The 16,000-nt window shown below is 52.9% G+C and overlaps 4 protein-coding genes across 4 annotated transcripts; 1 reads left to right on the top strand and 3 right to left on the bottom strand.

The window, feature by feature from the left end:
• Positions 1–733: 733 nt before the first annotated feature.
• On the top strand, positions 734–1,751 carry B0T26DRAFT_631759 (thiamine pyrophosphokinase; the record flags this gene model as incomplete). Its single annotated transcript, XM_060436385.1, has 2 exons — positions 734–780; positions 845–1,751. 2 exons carry the CDS (start codon positions 734–736, stop codon positions 1,749–1,751), a joined length of 954 nt encoding a protein of 317 aa, XP_060303504.1.
• A 2,174-nt stretch (positions 1,752–3,925) lies between these two features.
• On the bottom strand, positions 3,926–4,561 carry B0T26DRAFT_670896 (uncharacterized protein; the record flags this gene model as incomplete). Its single annotated transcript, XM_060439243.1, has 1 exon — positions 3,926–4,561. One exon carries the CDS (start codon positions 4,559–4,561, stop codon positions 3,926–3,928), a length of 636 nt encoding a protein of 211 aa, XP_060303503.1.
• Positions 4,562–10,111: 5,550 nt separating this feature from the next.
• Positions 10,112–11,092, bottom strand: B0T26DRAFT_670894 (uncharacterized protein; the record flags this gene model as incomplete). Its single annotated transcript, XM_060439242.1, has 1 exon — positions 10,112–11,092. The coding sequence occupies one exon, from the start codon at positions 11,090–11,092 to the stop codon at positions 10,112–10,114; it is 981 nt and encodes a 326-aa protein (XP_060303502.1).
• A 765-nt stretch (positions 11,093–11,857) lies between these two features.
• B0T26DRAFT_670893 (uncharacterized protein) lies at positions 11,858–14,759 on the bottom strand (the record flags this gene model as incomplete). The annotated part of the gene is made up of 6 exons (XM_060439241.1): positions 11,858–11,905; positions 12,050–12,077; positions 12,370–12,504; positions 13,028–13,099; positions 13,286–13,451; positions 14,024–14,759. 6 exons carry the CDS (start codon positions 14,757–14,759, stop codon positions 11,858–11,860), a joined length of 1,185 nt encoding a protein of 394 aa, XP_060303501.1.
• Positions 14,760–16,000: the final 1,241 nt, after the last annotated feature.

The raw sequence follows: 16,000 nt of genomic DNA, 5'->3' as shown, positions 1-16,000 counted from the left end.
AACAGGTCGCCCTGACGCCCGTCCATTTCGCTGCCATGCTGGGACGGACAAGGTGTCTCCAGCTTCTGCTCAGTTGCGGCGCCCGCGTCAATGATCCCATTCCGGAGCTCAAGGACCTGCTCCCGGTGAGCCTCGCAGCGATGCATGGCCACGATCAAGGCGTAGCGGCCATCGTCAAAGCGGACGAGAGCATGGGCCTCGCGAGGGGCTTCTTCACCTTTAATATCCACACCGTCCGGCAACCTCCGCGGATCCTCGTCCTGAGGCTCAATCAGTGGATCGACGGCTTGGGTGTTGACGAGATGCGCGAGGTTGCCGAATGGGGCACGACACGCTCGAAGCCGTACCCAGCTGCGCCGACTGAGCTTCCCGACAACACCGCCATCTCCATGTTGCTTGAAAATCCACACTTTCACCGCCAATAATTTGAATACGCTCGGCCAATCAGAGGTCGTTAACCGCGAGTAACCCTGGAGTGGTTGGCCTTGAAGGGGCTGAGAGCGAAGACCCACTTCGCCGTTTGCGACCTCATTCGTCACGGGCCGATGCGACTCGGGATGTGACCTCATTCGTCACGGGCCGATGCGACTCGGGAAGCTGCGTTTATTCTATGCCTATTACGGCTAGTGCTTAGATAATTGCCTCGGGCCCAAAGAGACTTCATTCCGTCGTCATAACTTTGGCCTCCAGCTTGGCAAAAACCATGACTTCCGAGCCCCGTCTTCCCGCAAACATGCCAACAACATACACAAACCTTGACCTGGTCAAGCAATGCGACAAGTAAGGATCCTCTCGCGGTCAAATCAATTTTGATCGCAGCACCCTGACTCTATCAATATGCAAGATTTCCGTATGCTCAGACCGAGCCCGAGACCTACGCCCGCGAGGTCTCGGCAATCTATAAATTCCATGTGGAAGGATGTAGCTCCGTGCTGGGCTTCATGCTTCCCTCCATTGTCCAGGACTTCCAGTGGTCCAGCGCCTGGAAGGTGGACCACCAGCGCAAGACGGTGCTGCTCTGCGGCGCAAGCGTCGGCGAGAGGGACGAGAACATGGCCCGGACCCTTGCCGCCGAACGCCAGCGGTCCCACTTCAAGGTCCTCACCGGCTGGCGCGACGAGCTCTACCCGGTCTACGGGCCGGACCATGACGTCCTCGTCAACGTCGAACGCGCCGCCAGCCCCCTGTTCGGCGTCGTGACGTACGGGGTCCAGATGACGGCGTACGTCAAGACGGACTTGGGGCTGCAGGTGTGGGTGCCGCGCCGCGCCGCGACCAAGCAGACGTACCCGGGCATGCTCGATGACACGGTCGGCGGGGGCATCTCGAGCGGCGACGCGCCCTTCGCCAGCGTAGTGCGCGAGGCCGCCGAGGAGGCCTCGTTCCCGGCCGACTACGTCGCGCGCAACGCCCGCTGCTGCGGCCTCGTCAGCTACTTCGACGTGCGCGACCAGCGCGCCGCCCCTGGCACCGAGACCGGCCTGCTGCAGCCCGAGTGCATGTACGTCTACGACCTCGAGGTCCCGCCCGACTTGGTCCCACGGCCCAACGACAACGAGGCCGAGGACTTCCGCCTGCTGCGCCTGCCCGAGCTGTGCGCCGCGCTGCGGAGCGGCGAGTTTAAGACCAACTGCGCGCTCGTGCTGATCGATTTCTTCGTCCGTCACGGCATCGTCACCCCGGAGGGGGAGAGGGATTATGTCGAGATTGTCGCGCGGCTTCACCGGCGGCTGGAGTTTCCGTGTGCTTGATCGTTTGTTGCTGTTGATGTTGGAATGCCGTTGGCCAGGGCCCGAGATTGCAGCTATCTAGGCCACGCCGGGATGTATTTATGAGAAGAAGTTGATGATGATCTAATCATTAAAGAATTAAAGAGTGCATCACTGACGGAAAGGGCATAAGAAACTGCGGATCATCGTCCTGCGCATGCTTTTTCGTCAGACAGAGAAGAAGAAGCACAAACTCCTAGAGGGCGAGAGCCCCCGCTACTCTCCCAGGGCTTTTAGGTAAGTGAAAGACTCGAAGAATATGTCGGCAGGACGGAGACCAAGAACAAACCCAAAAACAAATCAGGCTGGCTCTGAAAGGCAGGCCCTTGGAAAGAAACATGGAGCAAATGAGTAACCCAAGACCGGGGTAGTCAGCCACCCCGCAGGGCACTTAGGTGCCCGCGCCGGGCAGCTCTCTCGAGCCGACCTTCCTTTCTAGAATCATCCTTTTACCTACTTTTCACGTTCTGCACGTACTGCACTCGCATTCCGTGATCTAGGTAGTGATCACCCTTCACAGCTGATCATATGCCGATGTTGGAATACCGCGCGAGTCAGCCACATAGAGTGACAGTGGAGGCGCAGGGTCCCAAATTCTATCTATATAAGTGGCCGTAGGCCAGCTCTTTCTTCTAGATATACAGACACAACAATCATCACCTGAATCACCAGTTTTTCGGCGTGCAGTTACGCCCTATTACTTCCAGTACCGGTACCGGGCCAATCCAACAGCGGGTAAGAATCAGTGTTCAACCCGCACACGAACAATATTGCAGTCAATCATGCAAATGCAGGCTAGAAGTATGTAGAATAGTCGCTCCCAGCATATGCTGAACTAACATTCCCTACAGCGCGCTAAAGCTTTACGTTCTATCCGGTAGATGGCGAAATGCTCAATTCACTTTTAAGCCCGTGTCAACGCACAGCCGAACTATAGTCCTGGTACCGCGACCATGCCCTAGCTGCAAACCCCGTGTCGCAGCCCCACTCTTCCCAATCGATACTAGCGCAATTTCCCCGCACGCAACCATCAAAACTGCAGCCTGCAGGACTCGCAGGCTTCTTCTTTTCCTTTTCCTTTCTTTAGCTTAGTTATTTACAAATTCAGCCATTCTTTACTTGCAGCCTTGATGGTGCCTCTACGAGCGTTTAAGCTTAGCCTATGTTAGGCTAGTGCTTAGTTTGCCCCTTGGTTTGGTGGACGGAAAATGGAACGGACTCGGCAGATAAATTGACATTGAGGTCAATCTCTCGAACCTATAACTCTACTTGTTGGAATAGCGATACTGGTGACCGCACACTAGCAGGGAGGAAGCAGAGATCGCACGAGTACGCACGTGCAAGTAGGCACGTGCGGCGCGCGGGCCTCTCACACACACACACAAAAACCCCGGTCGCACGCAGAACCTACCTTAAGTTCCGCAGAGAGAGAGAGGGAGAGATAGACACAACATTACCCCCGGTAGATCTACCAGCCCTTCGACCTGTAGGATCCCTACGTAGTTTGAGTACCACGAACACTACTCTTCAAGATTTTACTCGCTTAAATTAGGCTCTGAGTATCACAACTGCCAACAGGTGTCAGGAATGCAAAGTAGGGTGTCCTGATTTTTAGATAGTGTTGGAATAGCGACACTTTGGGCCGTGAAACAAAGGATGGAGAGGGTCGGGTGCGCCGGCACGTGACGGAGGGACGTGCTGCACGGGCGTCGCCCCGCACCTACTTCATTAGGCCCCCACAGCTGGAACTAGAAGTAGCATAGAACATGAATCAAACGTACTATTCATCACCCCCCAAGGTTGCATCGCAACACAACGCCTAGGCACAACCGTGGCTAGAGCGCCACGAACAGATAGTGTGCCTGGATTACAGCCCTTAATAAAAGCAAAATCATCACGCATGGCCCAAGAGTCACCAGATAGTCCCAACGAATTACCAGATTCACACCGGACAGAACAGCCGGGATACCCATGTTAACGGCAAAGAGACGCCCAGCCACGGTGTAGAGAAAGAAAGTTAAAAAGTCGCCTCTCCACCCCTTCAGGGCCAGTGCTGCTCCTAGAGCCTTGTGTGATGGGGCCCCCAAAGAAAAGACAACCCGGCGGTCAAGCCGCCAACCGAAAACACCCTTTCCCTCGTCATCTCTTGGCCGGCCTTAATCCGTGGATCCCGTGTTCAGCAGCGCCGGGTCGATGACCTGCTGGTCGAGCAGCGGCATTTCGAGGCCAGCCACGGACTCGACCGCCTCGCGCAGCGCCTTGGCCTGGACAGCGCGATAGTGCGCGTCCCACACGCCACCAGGGACGGGGCACGCGCGGTCGAGCAGCATGAAAAACGTTGGCTCGGAGAACTGGTTGAGACGCACGCAGGTCGGGCAGGCACGGCACGCGCAGTGGGCGCAGGCGGCGGGAGCAGGGACGGGGCCGGCGGCAACGGCGAGCGGGTTGGTGCGCCAGGCGCCGCACTGGCAGCACCGCTTGAAGGCGCTGCGCAGGCGCTCCTCCATCAGCACCTCGCCCTCGACCGTCTGCACGTACTGGCGCTGCTCGTTTGCCAGTACGCTGCTCTCGCGGCTGACGGCGCCGCAACCCGCGCACCCCCAGCGCGGCTGGCCCGTGGCCGGGTCCGCCGACACCGAGGACTCGACGTACTCGGTCGAGATGTAGACCGACTCGTCGGCCACCGTGCAGAAGTGCACCCAGTAGGTGCAGCGGACGGGGCGCGCTGGGTCGTCGTCCCAGACGTGGCCGTGAGCGGCGGCGGGCAGGGCGGGCGAGGGCTGGACGGGCATGGCGGGCGACGCGGCCTGCTGCTGGGCCTGCTGCTGGGCCTGCTGCTGGGCCTGCTGCTGGGCCTGCTGCTGGGCCTGTTGCTGGGCCTGCTGCTGGGCCTGTTGCTGGGCCTGCTGCTGGGTCTGTTGCTGGGCCTGCTGCTGGGCCTGTTGCTGGGCCTGTTGCTGCTGGGCTCCGGGGGGTGGGGACAGGTATGCCATCTTGTGATGGCGTTGGTCGAGGTTTAATTGTGAGTCTGTGAGCACGGGTGGTTAGCCTTCGAACTAAGGGTAGGGACTTTGAATGAATGGAATTATGGGCGAAAAGGAGCACAGATATACGTACGAAGTATCTTGTGGCGGCGGTTGGGTTTTTTTGTGAATCTGTGAGCATAATGGTTAGCCTTCGAATGCAAGAAATTATGGGCGGGAAGGAGTAATATTAAAAACATACGATGGACTTTTCTGGACGAGTTTTCTTTTGTGAAGGAAAATGGAAAGGTGAAGCTCAGTTTTCTAAAAATGGAGAAGTGGCAGGCTGGCGTCGCAGGATATTTATTTTACTCTCTTAGAAATTGTCCCGGCGAGCCCCAGGATGAACCCCGTCAGAGGAATGACATTCATTTTCAGAATATCCTCAGTGTATTCCAGCCCTATGGTGAGTAAATTTTGAGCGACTCCTGAGCAGGTGTAACTACCCCTGACTTGGTATTTACTGAGTATTTACATATGTAGTAATTCAGGCTGCGGAGGACGACAGCTGAACAGGCCAGCCATATACTAGACTCAAACTTCTTGCCAAGATTATGGATCGTTCAGGTAGCTAAGTATGTGCTCATAAAACACCCTGTACGACCCTAGAAGCACAACAGGGTGTCGTTGCGTTGTAGTAATAGGCACAGTCCGATTCACTGACAATAATTAGGTAAGTAGAACAACAAGACTCACTATCTTGACAAATGCAGCAGTAATCACCAAGGTTGTCATCATATTTCTGCCTATCTAAGAACCAAGGCGGAGGTCTCGGGTAATTGCACAAGTCTGATGCTATTATATATCTTGCCTTTTTCGTGTTCCCTTACATCTTTCCAGCTGATTCAACGCCTCTGCCCCCTTCGGTTATATTTGATGTCCAAGAACCAGAGCCCATCCCACGCTCCCACACCATCAAGTTCCCTACATAAACGCTGCGTTAAAAGCTACGCTCTCGCTCTGCGCCCGCGCTACCTTGGCCTTGTGCATCAAGCGCATCTTGAACCTTGTCCGCGCCGTCTGGTCGAAATCCCACGCGCGCCAACAGGTTCAGCTCTTATATCAGTACACCCCAGGTCAGCCAGCTCTTGGCCTTCAAAACAGGGTTGCGGCTGGGCAAGGCCAAGTCTGGCAGGCAATAAATGCGACGGGATGAAATCAGAGCCGATCTCCTTTGACTCGAGAGCGGCCAGAATGTGAATGCAACACTTGCTATGTCTCAGCTTTCTATCCGTCTCTTGTTTAAGTTCTCCCTGGTGTTACTCAAAGAGCTTTGGCCCAGCCAGACTCACGGCACAGTGTGTTATTCAGCGGCGGGAGAGTCGAAACTAGTTACGCAATCGTTTGCAATAGCCGATGGCTTCTTGGGGCACAAGCCCGGCAAACTCATGCACGGCTGCCAAGCAGCCAAAAGTGGCGTGATATATCTGCCACGCACTTGGCTTAGAAACTCGCGGCATCATAAGATTTTTGCCCAGACTCAAACATCTCTCGGAAATGACATGCTCAGTAGAGCTGTCCGTAATAGTTGCAGAATCTTCATTTAATTAGCCCGCCGTGCCTCCCTTGCCACATCCCTCCTTTATTCTGTCCCCCAAGCAAGCAAGCAAGCAGGCAAGCAAGCAGGCAAGCAAGCAAGCAAAACAAGCAACCGATCAGCCACATGTGCCGCCCCGACGCCGCGCCAAACAGTATTCTTCCATCCGCCCGCGCAGGCAAACAAGCCCTCTCCCCGCGTGCTTCAAAACACAAAAGCCACCCACCACTCATTTCACTCCGACCTTGCTCACTACCTGAGGCAATGTGGGTAGATCATGAAGAGCTCGCGCTCATTTTGCGCGGCCACCGCAGCGGAGTGGCGCTGGCGCTCGCGCGGCCGCCAGCGACCGTGCCGTAGTGACTGGCAAAGACACAGTCGGCGCAGGCGCGAGCGTGCACCAGCCCCTCAACGTCCAGGCGCGAGCGTGGCGCGAGCGTGCAGAGGTGCCACCACTTAGCTGCGATAACGCGCGGCAGCTTCTCGAGCGGCGTTGTTGGCGTCGAGAACGTGGTGACATCGGCCTCCTCCCCGCCGAGGCCATCGCCCTTCACGGCAGTCTTGCTGGTACTCTTTTTGGGGTAGGGTGACTGTCTAGGGGGTGGGGCTCGTTGCCGCCGCTGGGCTGTCCAACCTCGGTGTTTCGGGTGAGCAAAATGCACTAGGTCCTGTTAGAGACGGTGTCGGACATGGGGTATGGGGGTGCGGACGAATAATGCATGCGCGATTAGTATATGAGGCTTGGTCGTGCCAGGAAAGATTTTGGTTTTCAGTCTTTTGCAAACTCACAGGTTTTGGTGACCAGCACAGAACTAAGCAGAACACTGGGGACAAGAAAGGTAATGAAGCTGATTGCGTTGTAGCCGTGTATCGTTCAAACCAAAATTTGGAGCTCCCCGTTGGTGTAATAGATGCTAATTTCGGAAGGAGGTAAGTGACTCCCGAACTTGCAAGACTGTCGTTCATTAATATAATATGCGAGGTACGGCGATGTATGAAAGGTGATGAATTGCTTGGGGAAGCTAAAATCTATCGGCCCGCAGGCGGGAAATCTATATGGCATGGATAGGGTGGATCCGCAGGGGCCATTTGGTGGACCTGCTGGGTGAGGTTTGGCCTGTGCCCAGCACATATAATAGGTATAGTGCTGGCACTTTTATTATACTACACATCACATCACTCATTAATGCTTGTTAAAAAATTCTGACCTTTTTCGGTTACTCGTAGACTTTCGGGGGCGTAGATAAACACGAGAGACGCGGTAGGCAGAGGCTACACCTCTATAAAAGTTGTCAGAATTAAAAAATCTTCCATTTTGAAGAAGCTGTGTTCTTTTGTTTCTTTTTACTCGGTTGGCTTGACCAGGGGGGTGGTGTTGCTATGCCTCTTTTGGTCCGTGGCTTGATTTTGTTGGGCACTGCCAAGGTGACCCTTTTTTTTTTGGCCTGAGCCTCCGTATTTTACTTTGTAAGTTAGGTGGGGGGGTAAGCGAACACTACTGATTTAGAACATTCTGTATAAGCAGGAGTCCCAACTAACCCTCCAACAAAAGAAAGGGTGATCTTTTTATTTACAAAACTTCAATACAATCTTTGATATCCTCTGAATCATCCGCTTCTTCCGCATCTTCTAAAACCTCTGCTGCACGCCCTACAGCTCTCTGGGCCTCACGAATAGTCTGAATATTCGCAAAGGTGGTATTTGGATCTTCTTCAACCTTCTTCTTCTTTCTGGCTCTTATTGATTCGAGAGTGTGTTCTAGACCTTCAATCTTTCGCTTCCTAATAGCCAGTTCAAAGGCCTATTCATCCAAAGCCTTACCAATCTTTCTGAGGAAGAGCTTATCCGCTGGCATTGCTTTGATGATGCGTGCGAACTTCTTTGCCTGCTCAACGTAATCACGTGCCTTTCTAGGAGTCCTCCACTGCACCCGATCGTCTCCATAATCCTCCAGGATTGGCATACGGAGTGTGCGAACCTCTGGGGTAACTATAGTAGTTCTTAAGGGGCGTGAAGTATTAGAATTCTTGAGGAGGAGTGGGCTTCTTAGCGGTTTGTTGACATTCAAGGGCCAAAGGCCTGATGCCTTCCATCCTGACTTAGCATTACTCTTAGTAATTGCCTCTGTGCGTGAAATCTGGTAGCATTCCAGAAACGCACGTTTTCCGGCTACAGAAGAGTCGTCAAAGGCGTTAGCAAGAAGGTCCTCAAGCCGTCTGCGATAAAGTCGTTTTAGGGGGCCAAATATGGCCAAATCTAGGGGTTGGAGGACATGGGAAGTATGGGGAGGCAGATAAATAATGTGAATATTGTTTGTGAATGCCTCCCACATATAATCGGCAGTTGTGTGGCTGCCATGGCCATCAATAATAAGGAGTCGTTTCTCAGAGGAGTTTGCTGGCTTGGTGAGAGGAATGAACACATTTTTTAACCATTTGAGGCTTGTCTCATCGGTAGTCCATCCTTTCTCAGTTGCTGTAAAGAACCAATCCTGAAATGGCTTCATATCCAAAGGAAACCATTGTTGTTGAACGCTTTTCCCCTTAAAAATGACCAAAGGAGGAAGGCAACGGCCAGCTGCTGAGATGCATTCGACAAAAGTGGTCCAAGTGCGGGTTCCAGGCTGTTTTTTTTGAAGCGCCTTAAAGGCACGGCTTCCAATGACAAGGCCGTTAGTTCCTCTGCCTTCCATAATACCAGATTCGTCCTTGTTCCAGCGATTCTCTGGCTTAATCGTCTTGATAGCTGGTGTTTGGAAATGGTTGAACCAAGGTCGAATTGTTGACTCTGTAGCGCAGTTGACGCGGACCGAATCGACTCTCTTGGCCCTCTGAGTCTTCAAAATTCGATTGCGGTTAAGAAAGGCACGGCACCACCCCTTTCCAAGTGGTAAGGAGTCCCCCCTTTCAGCTAGAATACGGCGTGCAAGCTCCCTGATCTGTGCATGTGTAGGGGGCAATCCTAAATCTTGTTAAAGAAGAATCCATTCGACTAAACGATCCTCTTGGGTCTGTGTAAGCCTTTGCTCATCTTGATGAGCAACATTTCGAGGTAGGGAGCCATGTAGACGGCCATAAAGGGTGGAGGGTGGAACGTTCCATTTTCGCGCGACTTTGCGTAATTGATGTGTTCTGACGGCTTCCTCGCAAGCCTTGCGGAGGTCTTCTTCTGTATATGAAACCATTGTCAAGAGAAGAATAAAACGAATTGAAGATGAAGAGAATTGGAAAAGAATTGGTTGAGTTATGGGCTTTTTATATAAGAGGGTTGGTTGTGTTCCTCGCTTATCTAGAATGTTCTGGATCAGTGGCGTTCGCTTACTCCCCCACCTAACTTACTGACTTAAAGCTCCGCTTCGCACACCGCCCTTTATTTTCTGTTTTATCGACTAGAAAAAAAAAAAACATAAAAAAAGACACTCGCGGTACTATCACCACCCAATAGCTCGATCATGTTCAGCCACCAAGGTCACGAGCCACGTGATACAGTAAACAAAAAAACCACGTCCGTTTAGCAAGCACATACGTCTGTTTAACAAGCACATACGTCCGTTTAGCAAGCACATAATTACGAGACAAACACAGTCAAGATGGTAGAGCTAAGGCCCACTGATAACCCCAAAGCAGGTCACAACAGCAGTTACTTACCACTATTATCTGTCACACCCCTGAAAAGCAAACCTGACAAAGAACGCAGTAGCGCAACACTCACAAATACAAGAGAATGCAGCGCACCACCGCAGCTCAACAAACGACAAACCCCACACCAGCCCCCAAGTCACTTTACTTCTTCTTCGTCGGCTTGTAATCCTTATCCTTATAATCCTTCCAGTTCTCCCTCACCTCCTTGAACGAGCTAATGCCGTTAGCGCTAGCGGCAAACAAGACGAGTTTCTCTGCGAAACCGGGCTTTTTTCCTTCGTCGTCGGACTTGCTGCTGCTGGACCCGTCGAGAAAGTACCCAACGGGCTTGCGGACGAGAACGGGCTTGCGGACGAGCACGGGCTCGCGCTTCTTGCCTTTGCGGTCGGGTTGGGGGAGATGCATGACGGCAGCCGCGGGAGGGGTCGGTGCGGACGGCGGCACGGGGGCCGGGATAGGCGATTCGGGGATGTAGGCTACGGCCGGGGCTATGGTGGAGGTTGTCGCTGCGTGTGAGTACGACACGCTGTACGGGCTGGAAGCGTCAGTAGTCGGGCTCGCGTACATTGGCGCGCCGTCGGGAATGTAGATTCCGAGCCCGTCGTAGTACGTTCCCCCGCTGCTCCCCTGCCGCGACATCTCGCTCGTGGCCCCATACACCGAGGTGTAGTCTCCGCTCGCGTACCCGGCGGTGTAGGTGTTGCTTGAAGAACTCGGGAGGTAGCTCTCGTAGCCCGCAGACGCGGCGTTGTTTCCGTAATGGTACGACAGCGACGGTTCCAGCACGGCAGCGCTCCGTGTTGGTGAAGTGTAGGCCTCGGCGCTGGGTGGCGCGTACTGCACACCGGAGACGTCGTAATATGTCTGCGAAGACTGGGACGGTGGTTGGGGGAGCGCAGTTTCGGGAGGCGGAGAGGTCGGTGGTGGTAAGGAATCGTAGTATGTGGATAGGTCGAAGTGTTGCGTCGCTCCAGGGTTTGTTGGCGATTTTGTAGAGTACAGGTCATAAATCGAGTCGAACGTCCACAGTGGCTCTCCAAGTTGCTCCGTTAATGCTGGCTCCTCGCCTTCATGGGGCGAGGTATAGTGGGTGTCTCCATGCTTTTTAGATCTGCTCTCCATGTTAAGGCAAGATATTGGAAATGAAGTTTTTGGATAGGTCTTGGTACGAGGTGTTTTGGCTCTTGAATGATCGTTGAAGGTTCCATGTTGACGTTTGTTTGAGCAAGATTGAGGCCGATTGTATTTCCTTTTATACTCTCAAAACTGTGTGCCTCAATTCTCCAGTCAGAGCTCGGGGCGGGTATGGCTCTGCCCATGACTTTTGTCGAGTTATGTAATCTCAGAATGACGCGACCAACTGCCAGTTTCTGGTAACGATAACTCGACTTTATCCTGCCAAATGTCTGTTACACAATTTCCAAGGCAACGATGGCATTTTCTTCAAATGCTGAACACTACATGATAACAACTAGGAGTAATAAATGAGTATCGAGAGGTTATCTAAGTACATCAAATACACACGTATTACTGGAGGAGGTTTCTCAGTAGTATATATAGTGCAGATGATGATAAAAAGCCAGTGTCGAAAACCAACATTCAACAATATTCCCAATCCAGCAATATTTCCAATCCGAGAAGTGGAAACACCTCTATCTCACATCTAGTCACCATTTTATAACTCAGATATATATACTAAGTAGACTAGTAAATTTGTGGCCAGTCTCCTATGGATAGAGTTATACATCGTATAATAAGGCGAATAAAGAAAAAACATAGGTAAATGAAAATAACGAGAAGAAAAAAGCCCAATCTTTCTGATGAACAAAGACAAACTCAGCCCCCAACACAATATCCTCCTAGCTCCCCTCCCACCCCTCCCACAAGCTAGCCATAGTTTGGGTACGCATTCCGAATCTGAATCTCGCCAAGGCCCTACGTAGTACGTAAGCGGTCATTTTACCTCCTACTTTCCGTTCTTCCTTTTTCTCCCCGCTTTACCAGCTTTTGCCTTGGCCCTCTGGCTTTTTCTGTTTCTGCTTGTTCACCCTTGGCTATGACCCTTCCGATGTCCATTACCTTGTCGTTGTTCTTCGCCTTGCTCTTGCTTGTCTTTTGTAAAATCTCCTATTTAGCTTTATCCTACCTCCTTTTCCGCTCGTTCTCCTACTACTTTGTAGCCTTCCGCTGCTTCTCGACTTCTTACGCTTCTATTTTAGCTTCCCTTTGCCGCTTCTTGCAGCCTTGCTGTTTAGTCTTCGCCTCCATTTTCCGTTGTTCCTCCTGCTCTTTTTTCCTTTTCGCATCCATTTTCTCTGTCTCTCTCGCTTGCTTCTCACTTTCTCTCTGTTGCATACCACGGATCTCTGCTACCAATAAACTTTGTCTTTGTGCCTTACTCGGCATCATGATACTTCTTGTCCTCAGGGCCTTTCTCGTCACTGGGGGCTTTTGCGGCTTTATTGCTCCTGATGATTTCACTGGCGCTGTCGTGAATCCTGTTCTCGCAATGGTCGCGGCCCTCGTGGGCTTTGCTAGCATTTGTGCACCTAGTGGTATTCTGGTGCTTTTTGGGTTTGGAGTCTTGGATCTGTTAAAGAGGCTTCCTAATTTCGCGGCTGCTGTTAACATTTTGGCTGCTTGCTTTCGTGCTGGTGCCTGTGGAGGTGCCGTGTACAATCGACTTACAGGCTGCGGAACAACTAGCGGGGGAGGTGCTGTATGCGGTCGAGGTATTGGCTGCGGAAAAACTGGCCGTGGCGGGTAACTTGCTGGCGGCGGAGGAGGCTGCGGTTTCGTTTGAATTGCTGGTTGCTCATGCGCAGGTGATTGCCCGCGGACCCGTGTTAGCTGATTTGTTGCTGGTCCTTGTTTATCCATCGGTCCTTCCTGACGTCTTGGGTCCCGTTGACCTCTTATTCCTTGAGGATTTGCTGGTCTATGGGTGCCTCCCAGTGCTTGTTGATATCCCGCGTCAAAAATCCCTAGTCCCTGGGTGCTTCCCAGTGCGAATGGATGTTGCTGTGCTTGTTGACTCATTGGGTGCTGTCTACTCACCGGTACCTGTTGACCTCCTTGTGGCAGAGGACCGGTTCTTCCCAGTTGGCTTTGTAATTGGGGAGAAGCTGCCTGGACGCGTTGATTAGTTAGTTTCCTTGGACCTCATATAGAAGTCCAAATTCGTCGAAGAAGGGACTTCTTTACAGCCTGAGCAACCCCCGTGCCCGGGGCTCTATGCATGGGGATCCCCCCGGGCATGGTAGTTGAACGGTTTACTCCAAGTGCAGTAATGGGGCCGTTGGGCTGCACGCCGACCATTTCTGTCCGACTGCGGCCGACGAGTTTTGCGCCCAAGGGTCCGCCAAGTCTAGGGTCTTGGGCAGGCCCTGTGAGAGACGCGTGGGATCCTTTGACTGTTGGGGCACTTTCGAGCCGCCCCGGCTAGCTCTCGGCGCCAAGCGCTGGTTTCCGGGACAGAGTTCTGATTGATGGGGCATAGCCGCAGACGGGCGACTGTTAGGTGTCGCAGACCAGCTTCTGGGAACATATTCCGGTTGCTGGGGTGCTGGTACCGGCCGGTGATATGTTCCTTTTGAGCTTGCCCCTGGGTGTCGATCGTGATTCATAAAGTTGGCAGGTGGTTCTTTGGGACCACGTGCGGGTCTCTGACCCACTCGCAAACTGGCAGGTGTTGAACTCTGGTCTCTAGGTGTGTATCTCGCTCGTGGGGACACTGCCGGTGGGGGGTTGTTTTGGTGCATCCGTAGCGGCTCGTTGTATGCAACTCGGTGTTGCAATGCCAACGGCTCCGTATCGCGCTTTGATGTGCAAAACGATGTTGCTTGAATCTCGGTTCCACTTGGAATTGCCCCTGATGTGCAAACTGCCGTTCATCGTGAACTAGCGGGGCCCCCTGAAACTGAGTGCCGTAAAGGTTGGTATTCTCCAAGGCTTTTGGGGCTTCTTGAACGCGGTTATGTCCCTTCCCATGTCTAGGCTGTTCGAGGGCGCGGGGCCGAAAGGATTCCTAATCTCGATCCGCTTCGCCCTCACCTCTCAGTGTGGGATACATTCGTAGGGGATACATTCGTAGTGGAGGAGCTCCTGAAAACTCTTGATTCATATCCGGGTCGTAAAAATCCTGCCCCGAGGCCTCAACTTCGTCAAGCTGTATGGCGACATTATATTCGGGTCCTTCAATCTCGTGCAACTCGAAGGCCGTGTCGCTTTCCGCGGAGTGATCTAGGTCCGGAACGTCCTCGTAGAAAACCCCGTGCTGATTTGGGCGTGCCGGTGCGTTGTTTGGTTGGGGGTCTATTAACGTCTCATCGTTATCGAGGATGGGTGACAATGGAATGGTTTCGCCCTGAGCAGGTACTCCGCCGTCATTGGGGAGTGCCAGCTGGCTGTCCCTCTGGAGATCTTTGCCGTAGGGATGAGCCCCGTTCGCTGTGGAGATTGCCCAAGGGTAATAAGTTGGCTCGGTGTTTATGAATTCTCCTGCACCGGCGAAGTTGGTCGGCATTGGTTCCAGTACGTCCTGTGAAGAAGCCCCGCCGTTGTTGCGGCGCGCCCGCTCGAAGTCTGGGTTGGAGCCTATAAACCTATCGCTGTTCTTAATCGTGGCTGCTATTTGATCTGGTACGTCCTGGAAATCAGCCCCACTGCCATCGCGGTGTGGCCGCTGGCTGCTTGGTAGGGAGCGTTTGTCGTGAGATGCCTCGCCGCTATTGTAGGCTGATAGCTGAGTGTTGAGAAATCTGCCATGATCGTCTAGGTTGTGCTCCATTGTTATGAGCTGGTCGAGTATAGTCTGCATATTTAGTCAACCAACTTGGTACATTGCCGTGGAATGGAAAACACCTAGATAATGATACCTTCAGGCCAGCTAAATAGGGTGTGATCAATCGCCTGAACTCGCCCCTGGAAGATGGAGCAATGCTATGAGGTGTGGCGTGAAGCAAGCAATGCTACGAGGTGTGGCGTGAAGCAAGCAATGCTACGAGGTGGGGCGTGAAGCAAAGACAGGAATTTAGTGGTTTCCAAGCAAAGGTGCGAAAGCGATTGCAAGGCTCTGGTTAAATTGTGCCGCGGGTGGTTCGAGTCTGGGGACGATGCAAATGGCAAAAGGTTGGAATTGGAGCGGGCATGGTCCGTTCAGGTATTAATACTCCATCGCGCGTCGGTCTTGGTAAAGCTCACATGGCCGAAGAGGGCGCGTTTCGTGCTCGCGGTGCATGACGTAGCAAACACACTACGCGGCGAGTGAGCACTGTCGAAGCAGGGGATGCAGCATCCAGATGGCTGACACAGAAATCATCGGTGGACCATCCGCAACACGAGTGCTCCATCCGAGCAGTGACTTAACAGTCGCGGAATACAGTAACGACCACGTTTCAGTTGCCAAAACAGAAGCATTCGTGCCCTTGACATTGAATACTTTGCATCTGAGTTCACCGACGTTACAAAGATTCATGTCTCGGAATGGGCAGCTTTCCAATGATTTCTTCTTGTTCCATGTCTTCAGACCTTGGACTCTCATTTTCTCCTTATTTGACGCACCCGCGGCCCACAGGACCGTTTTCGCAGCAAGCCCTGCCCTGAGCTTTGGCTTGCCTCCCCCTTTCTTATGACCTGACTTAGAGGCTTTATCGCGCGACTCCGAGTTGCTTCGGCCCATCGGGGCTAGAATCACACCCAGCGGGACCGGAATCACAATCTCTTCAGGTTCAGCGCCCGCATAATTTCCACACGACTCTTCAGCTCTTCGACATACATGCGAATATTGGCGGTTCTGGCGGGCCCGGAGCGGTTTGCTTGGTTTGGGATGGCATTTTCCGGAACTTGGTCCGTCCGTGTGAGTGATCCCCTTTCTGGCCAATTGTGACCAATTGGTCACGAATAGCCCATACGAGAAAGTGGATAGGTTTCTCTGGCGGTCGACACCACTTAAAGTGGCTCAGTAACTGTGTGCCAGATCTGAAAAGGGTCCGAGAGAGTTTCCAAATGCCCTGGAGCGCAGAGACGGCT

This window comes from Lasiosphaeria miniovina, assembly GCF_030549165.1.
Source record: "Lasiosphaeria miniovina strain SMH2392-1A chromosome Unknown B0T26scaffold_1, whole genome shotgun sequence".
Lineage (NCBI taxonomy): Eukaryota > Fungi > Ascomycota > Sordariomycetes > Sordariales > Lasiosphaeriaceae > Lasiosphaeria > Lasiosphaeria miniovina.
The sequence above is the reverse complement of the archived record's forward strand: the minus strand, read 5'-3'. Positions and strand labels throughout refer to the sequence as shown.